The 8388-nt window shown below is 45.9% G+C and overlaps 1 protein-coding gene across 2 annotated transcripts in view; it reads right to left on the minus strand.

Annotated features, from left to right (window-relative positions):
• Window positions 1-292: 292 nt before the first annotated feature.
• carmil1 (capping protein regulator and myosin 1 linker 1) overlaps window positions 293-8388 on the minus strand; it is a 37429-nt gene continuing 29333 nt past the window's right edge. Inside the window, exons 26-37 of one of the 2 annotated variants that reach the window (XM_079878009.1) lie at window positions 5478-5615; window positions 5218-5393; window positions 5014-5101; window positions 4823-4933; window positions 4394-4460; window positions 4016-4290; window positions 3120-3226; window positions 2252-2597; window positions 1851-1899; window positions 1013-1213; window positions 774-893; window positions 293-702 (exon numbers count right to left, since the gene is read on the minus strand). In XM_079878009.1, the coding sequence (XP_079734135.1) occupies window positions 542-702; window positions 774-893; window positions 1013-1213; window positions 1851-1899; window positions 2252-2597; window positions 3120-3226; window positions 4016-4290; window positions 4394-4460; window positions 4823-4933; window positions 5014-5101; window positions 5218-5393; window positions 5478-5615 (1839 nt within the window). In that variant the 3' untranslated portion in view covers window positions 293-541. The remainder of the gene's footprint in view (window positions 703-773; window positions 894-1012; window positions 1214-1850; window positions 1900-2251; window positions 2598-3119; window positions 3227-4015; window positions 4291-4393; window positions 4461-4822; window positions 4934-5013; window positions 5102-5217; window positions 5394-5477; window positions 5616-8388) is intronic. The other variant, XM_079878010.1, reaches the window with a different exon arrangement.

Here is an 8388-nt window from a genome sequence, read left to right on the forward strand (position 1 = left end):
CAGATTCTGATTCAGTTTGATCTTGAATGAAAAGGACAGGGTTATTATATTTACCTGAATCCATAACAATACATATTGTTACATGAAATGAAATAAACAATAACTACAATAAAACTAACCATAACTTGATGTACTGATAAATGAAATAAAAATGTATATAAACTATACTGATATATTTAAAAAATAATAATAAAATAACAAAAAAACAAAATTAAAAAATTAAAATGAAAACTGGTTCAAATGGTTAAAAAAGACTATAACTGTATCTCAATAATACTATAATAACACTGGATGAGAGAAAAATACAATTTGATTTTTTGTGTTTTTAGCATATAATTTTTTATATATATTTTCAATTTGATAAATATTTTAAGTCATCTTGGAAGTTTTTTGAGGCCCCTTGTTGAGAAGCACTGATCTAGCTCATAATCTTGCATTCACGTTTAACTAGAAATGATTTAATAATGCAAAAAACAGTTTTAAAACATATAAAGTGCAGTAGAAGCCACTGCAGAGTCCGACATCAGTCAATCAGAAGTGATCACGCGCTGTGATTGGCCGGAGCGGCTGAGGGGAGGGACTTAGTGCGCTGGCGCTCGGTGTCGCCCTCCTCTGGGTCGGTCCGGGACTGAACGCAGGAGATGGAGCGGCTGACGCTCAGTGTGTGTGAGGTGTGTGTGTCGAACACAGGAGACTCAGGAGCTGCAGGCAGAACCAACAGTCAGGATCAGCAGAAGAGATTTCTGATATGAATTACACATCATGGAACTCACGGGGGTCTGATGAGGCCCCTCCCTCTGTGCTGTGAGTGACAGGACCAGGCTCCGCCTCCTCAGTGACTGACAGCATCGGCAGAGCAGGGGATTCTGGGACATCGTCCAGATGAGGAGGAACTGATGACAGAAGTCATGAGTGAGTCAGAGGTCAGATTCATCACGTGTGTGTGTGTGTGTGTGTCTGTGTGAGAGAGTGTGTGTGTGTGTGTGTGTGTGTGTGTGTGTGTGTGACTCACTGATGCAGTCAGAGGTGCTGAACGACACGGATGGACGGCTGGAGCGGTGCTCGGATGACGGTGTGTGTTCAGCTGTGTGTGCAGGTGTGTGGGTGTCTTCAGGTGTGTGTGTGTGCTGAGGTGTGTGTTTGAGTTTTCTGGCTGCAGGTTCATCTTGAGCCTCTTTCTGGACTGCTAGTATCATGTGTCCATGATCTCCACCTGCTCAATAACAGAAAACTGAGAACGCCTGACCAGACAGTTGTGAAGTATTCTGAAGTAGTTTTAAAGGGGTTATATGTAGAATTCAGAAACCCTGGATGTTAGTGACACCGGTGGGTGGCCATGAAGTGAACTGCAGCAGCACTTGCAATGCAGGTGCTAGGGTATTCTGGGTGGATGATAGGGTGTTGCTATAGGGTTGTTTTCAGTGCTATTGTATTCTTAGTGGTTTCTAAGAAGTTCCTAGGGTGTTGCTACAGCGTTGTGTTCTGGGAGGTTGCTAGGGTGTTGCTATGTGGTTGCTACAGCGTTGTGTTCTGGGAGGTTGCTAGGGTGTTGCTATGTGGTTGCTACAGCATAGTGTTTTGTTAGGGTGTTGCTATGCAGGTGCTAGGGTATTCTGGGTGGTTGCTAAGGTGTTACTATGGGGTTATTTTGCAGTGCTATGGTGTTGTTGGTGGTTTCTAAGAAGTTCCTATGGTGTTGCTATGTGGTTGCTACAGCATGGTGTTCTGGGAGGTTGCTAGGGTGTTGCTATGCGGTTGCAATGGTCTTCTGTCAGTAAATTTACACAGACATTAGACTCACACACATCAACATCATCATCATCATCATCTTAAATACACAATGACGTCACCTTCATCAGGAGCTTCAGCTTTGGATGCTGCAGATGGAGATACGCCTGCCTGCGAGTGACATCATCATCATCATCATCATCAGTCAGCTCATGTTTATCAGAGATTTCATCATCTGAATGCTGAATAAATAAGCTTTCCATTGATGTATGGATTGTTAGGATAGGGCAATATTTGGCCGGGATACAACTATTTCCAAAATATCCTCATGGAACATGATCTTTACCTAATATCCTCATGATTTTTGGCATAAAAGAAAAATCGATAATTTTGACCCATACAATGTATTGTTGGCTATTGCCACAAATATACCCGTGCGACTTGTGACTGGTTTCGTGATCCAGGGTCACATATGTGATCAGACTGAATTGGACCACAGTGTTGACCAGCGTGTGAAACTCACCTTCTTGCGCTTCTCTTGTTTGGCCCGTATCTCCGCCAGCAGCAGGTCGCTGCCGAGCACCTGCGCGCCCATGTGACGCCCCGTCAGCGGACTGCCCCGTTTGACGCCCTCCTGCATGTGACCTTTGACCTCATGCGCAACAGGCTCCGGGATCACGAGGGGCTCTGGGGGCGGGGCATCTGTTTCCATTGTCGTCACGGAGACCGTTGTCATCATTGTCACGGTTGCCATGGGACCGGGGGTGGGGCTGGTGGGCGTGGCTTTGGTGGAGGAGCGATGCTTGATGAGGCTGAAGAAGCCGCTCAGTCGAGAGTCTCTGCTCTTCTCTGTGTCCGCGTCAGGCGCTCTGCACCCAGCAAGAAAAAGCCGTCATTTCACCGTCTAGGTCAACTACCCAGCATGCAATTTTGCTTTTAAAAGATGTCTGATAGCCATCCAAACACAGCCCAGACATCTCGGCTAAAACAAGGCAAAATTTGGGCTGCCAGTGAAAATTGTATAGACGTCTAAACCAGAGCCCAAGAATAGACTCGTCATCAATTAGACAACAAAGAGTGAAGAAATTAAACCAAACACCTTGTAATCACTGTTGCCTTTGCTTACATGATGGAATATCATACATTTTGCAAATTGTTTTGGCAAAAACGATGTAACCAAATTCAATTTTTTTTGGCTAAAAGTGGGTTATCTAATTTATGATTAGTCTATTCTTGGGCTCTGGTTTAGATGTCTATACAATTTTCACTGGCAGCCCAAATTTTGCCTTGTTTTAGCCAAGACGTCTGGGCTGTGTTTGGACGGTGAGACAGAACGAGCGTGAGGAGACCGAGTCCACCATACACACTCCACTTCACATCTCACATCTTACTTAGCTACGATGTTGGTGACTTTTCTGGAGTAGAACTCTGGAACGCCTTCATCCACAGAGCTGCTCTGATCCAGTTCCTGCACAGGGTCGGTGCTGATTGGCTGACACTGAGAAAACATCCAATCAGAGGCATTTAATGAGACGGTCTGTCTATGAGGATGATTCACACTGACCGTGCACTTTCACCTCCAAACTCAAACATTTCATTCCTATCTAGTCAAGTCAGTCAATTTCTACAGCACTTTATTCAGTACAGATCGTTTCAAGCTGTGTGCAACTTCACAGTAATAAACAGGAAAATAACAGAATCAATGATGCAAACTTCATCAAGTATGAGAGAGATTCAGTGGTGAAGCCGCTCTACAGAAGATGAGAGAGTCATTATTCAGATCAGTTTTTGTTCTCATCTGATAGTGTCGGTGCAGTCAGATTAATATTATTACTGGATATTATGTGTCCTAATGACATGAAAATAATAATGTGCCCGGTTCATTTATTTTGTCCTTGGCTTTGTAAAAAACTGTCCCACTTTTATTAAGTGGCTTTAACAACTATGTACTAACATTGAAATTAATAATTTGATACAATGGACTTATTGTGTACATACATGTTTTTACATTGTACTCATATTTTAAAAATACCAGCATGTAATTACAGCTGTAATTAATTTATGTCATTACATTTGTAATTACACTGTTGACCCTTACACCTTAACCCAGCCTTAAACCTACCCATACCACCACACCCATATGTCCCTAACCTTACCCGTATCACACCTCAATAGCAGCAAAAGTGTTTTACAATACAACATGAACACAATAAGTACACTGTACAAGTACATAAAGCCACTTAATGTAAAGTGGGACCAAAACTGCTTTGCGTCCCTGTAAACTCACACGCTGTGTTTCTCTGAGTGTGTTCTGGCGTCTCACGGCGGCTCTGCTGGGTTTGGTCTTCTTGGTCCGCCGCGGCCTGAACTTGGTGGCGTGCTGAAGAGGGGGCGTGTCTCCGGTGGGCAAGTCGCAGAAGCTCATAGGCTGAGGCTGCGGTAGCTCCGCCTCCACTGGGGGCGGGGACTCTGGCTGTGGAGGGGGCGGAGTCGGGGGCGGCGGCAGATCGCCCACACAGGGAGACACGTCCTCTAATGCCTTAAACAGATCAAAGTCCAGCTCTGACATGCACACACACACACACACCAGAAACACAATTAACCAGCAGTAATTAACATACTCTAATGAGAGCAATGGAATCTGATTGGTGTAGGTGATATGTACCGAAGGCGGAGGACATGGGTCTGAACATCCTGCTGTGAATGCTCTTCCTCTTGGCTTTATGTGTCCGCTGGAGATCGAACACACACGCAGACAGACATCAGCATTCACCTGATATAACACTCACATCTCATTAACACTCATATGCATAAGCAAATACACAGCATCAACATGGTGTGACTGTTCTTTTTGGAGTTCATGATCACAGTATTATTTCACAGAAGAGAAAAAAGCAGAACAATCTGCTCAACATCTGCGTGTGTGTGTGGGCATGTTTAGCTATACTTGTGACCAAATGTGTGTGATGGGTAGGTTTAGGGGTCGGGTTAGTGTGTGTGTGATGGGTAGATTTGGGGTCGTGATAGTGTGTGTGTGTGTGTGTGTGTGTGTGTGTGTGTGTGAGTGAGTGAGTGTGTGTGAGTGAGTGTGTACCTGTGGTTCTGGATCTGCTGGTATCTGTATTTCTTTCTCGTCTAGAACTTCTGTCTCCTGTGAGTCCTGATGCAGCAGCAGCTGCTGACCTCTCCTGCTCAGATGACCCGCCTGACACACACACACACGTGAATGAGGCACACACACATTTACACTGAGATAATGTGTAGTTTTGTGTAAGTAAATCTCACCAGCGTGTGTTGAGAGCGAGAAAGTGACTGCAAGATCTCATCAGTTATGTATTCAGAGAGACACGACGCCATACTGAGCTTCACCTCACTGAACACACACGCACACACACACACACACACAACAATCTGTTAACATGTGACTGTGTGTTAAATGATTGACACGTTACCTCAGTAGAGATGATCTCTGTGTAAGTGTGAGCGGACCTGATCTTGTTGATGATGTCGAAGGCCGACTGCTCCAGCAGGGTGGAGGTGATGAAGGCCTTCGACACACTTGTCCTCCCTTCACTGGCGTGGAGAAGATTCTCACGCAAACACGCCTGCTGCATGACGTGAGGACACACACTCTGAGCCGTGTCCAACATCGACACCAGCAAACCCTGAACACACACACATCTCAGAGAGTTTCAGTGTGTGTGAGTGAGTGAGTGAGTGAGTGAGTGTGTGTGTGTGTGTGTGTGTACCTGCAGCTGCTGGTCTATAAGTATGCTGATCTCTCCTGCCACTGAACACAGTTTCTCCTGCACCTGCTGCACACACACTCCCGCTGACCCGTCACTGATGCCTGCCAATGAGCGCTGGTCATACAGACTGCGCAGAAGCTACACACACACACACACACACACACACACACACACACACACACACAGAACATGCTGATTTAGTTCATCTTCAGGAGCACCTATTGTACTTTTGTCCATGTTCATCTCTCTTTAGTGTGAAATGTTGCTGTTTGAGCATGAAAAAGCTCCAGTTAATCTCTATATCAGTCACTGTTTCTTACTCAGTCGGTCACCGATGAATTGGGATCTCGTTTGAGAGACCAATCCACTTCGAGTGTAACTAAACGAGCCAATGCACATTGGCATGCTGGTTTTGCATCCAACGGCCCGCAGCGCGGGTCTAAATACGGAAGAGCATCGCATATTTGCCTTTCGCTTCTCTGCTTTGCCGACCGGTTCATCTGTTCTGCTCCTGCAATTCACAGGCTGTGTACTGAGAGATGAGTCAGCTGTTCTGCATTCATGGATGCGTCATGTTCTCACTACAGGAACATGACCATCGCGTGTTGAGATCAAGACTCGAATACGTCTCTCGAGGCGGAGTCCCTTTGCCTATTCCCCGATCTAGTTCTGGATCTGGTGGATCCGGTCTACTTCGGCTAATAGCACCGGTGATCTGATGATAACCCTGCATCTCTTCCGTGAGCACTTAACCTCATAAAAAAAAATGTAAAAAAATTCCTTTTCCTTTAATCCTCCTTTGTCTGGCTTATGCTACTCTAAGCAATGCCCGAACTTTGTATTTTTGAGCACTTCTTGTGTTGTTTTTGCCTATTCATGATGACTCGCTTGCTTTAGTTCCCATTTGTAAGTCACTTTGGACAAAGGCTTCTGCTAAATGACTAAATGTAAAATGTAAATATAACAGTGACGGCTTCCCCGACGAGACCTCCTCTTGCACACTGGAGCCAATGAAGCTTGCAAGGGAGGGAGTGTCCGGGCATGCTGTGGTTTTCATGGATGCCTCGTCCACCTGCTGGGGGGCCACGTAAAACGGGCATGCAGTCTCGGGCATGTGATGTGCACTTCAACTGCCTCGAGGTGCTTGCAGTACGTCTTGTGCTGCGCCACCTCAACGGGCCGCTACATGGCAAGCATGTGCTGGTGTGTACGGACAGCACTGCCGTCGCATTGATGCAACTCACCCTCCATCTCCCCTTTTGGAGTAGGGTGGCCATACGTCCGGATTTTGGCCTCATTTGCACTCATTTGCACTGAATCGGCCTAAAAAAACCCGCTCTAGAATCTTTATTGGGACGCAGCAGCAGCGTCCAATGCCGTAAGATCTCTGGTCAAACAAATGATTGGCTGAAAGCGGTGTTAAATAAATATCTGATATATCATTGGTTAAAAAACATAAACAAGCCTCCACGTCGTGGAGTCCACGTGCTGGCTACGTCATAACATAACGTTAACATGCCGAAACGTCAGACCTCATTTAATCCGGAATGGACAGACGAGCACGAGCTTGTCCATGATGACCCTAGAGGAGCTGAGCAGAGGGGGAACTTCTTTGTTAAGAACTGAAATTTGGATTTATTTATTTTTCGCATTCATTATTTGTTTATTTGTGTATTTCTGTTATTTCCAGAAGTCCATAAATGTTATGTTTTCTGGCACTGTGCACTTTGCAAGACAGGTTCATCTCAGTGGTCAGTTTTTGAAACAGACATCTCTTGAATAAATACAAATACTGTGAACAAACACTTTTTTGCCTCTTCTGTTACACATAGGTCTACATCAAGATATATCGTAGATCAAATTGTCTGGCAATGAATAGACTATTTCAGAATCACTGAATCATGATACCATCGATATGATGGACAAAATTGTATTGTAATTGCGAGTTCACCAGAGTCCTATGCAATTATTCTTGCCTCACTAAATGCCGCAAAGTGTCCTCCTTTTTGGTGTTATGGAAATGACCACCCTACTTTAGAGTCAGAAGCATCTGAGGACGCTTTGTGCCACTCACATCCCAGGCATGCTAAATCATGCAGCGACAAGCTTTTACACAGCCTATGCTTCCAGGAGAATGGAGACTCCATCCCCAGGCGGTCCAGATGATTTGGAGGCGCAAAGGTAGATCTGTTGCCTCTCCGGACAGTTGCCAGTTGTTTGACGCCCTGATCGAGGGGAGGGCACGGACGCGCTGGCACACAGTTGGCCTCGGGGTCCTTTACCAAAGTGATTCTTCTCGCACAAACACTGTGCAAAGTCAGGGAGGAAAAGGAGCAGGTCTTGTTAGTTGCGCCGTACTGGCCCAACCGGACCTGGTTCCCGGAAGGATCTAGGAAGGATCTACTTTCTCAGAGACGGGGAATCTGGAATCTCCACGTCTGGTCTTTGGATGGGATGTGGAGGTTTTAGGTGACTAACCCGAAGCGGTGGTAGACACCATCACTTTGGCTAGAGCCTCCTCTATGAGGCGCCTGTATGTGTTGAAGTGGAACTTATTCGTTGAGTGGCGTTGAGTGGCGGAGATGCCCGGTCAGGACTTTGCTTTCCTCCCTAAAGCATGGGTTGGAGTGAAGGCTGTCCCTCCACCTTGAAAGTGTATGTTGCCACGATTGCCACATATTACGATGCAGTTGAGGGTAAGTCTTTAGGAAAGCACCACCTGATCCTCAGGTTCCTGAGGGGTGCTCCTCGCCTCACCTCTATACCCTCTTGGGACCTGTCTCTGGTGCTCAGCGCACTGCAGAGACCACTCTTTGAGCCCTTGCAGTTAGCAGAGTAAACAATCCTGTCGATGAAGAGGGTAGGGGACCTGCAAGAATTTTCAGTTGACGAATCGTGCCTGGAATTCGGG

The sequence above is a fragment of the Squalius cephalus genome (genome assembly GCF_949319135.1).
Source record: "Squalius cephalus genome assembly, chromosome: 8".
Classification (NCBI taxonomy): domain Eukaryota; kingdom Metazoa; phylum Chordata; class Actinopteri; order Cypriniformes; family Leuciscidae; genus Squalius; species Squalius cephalus.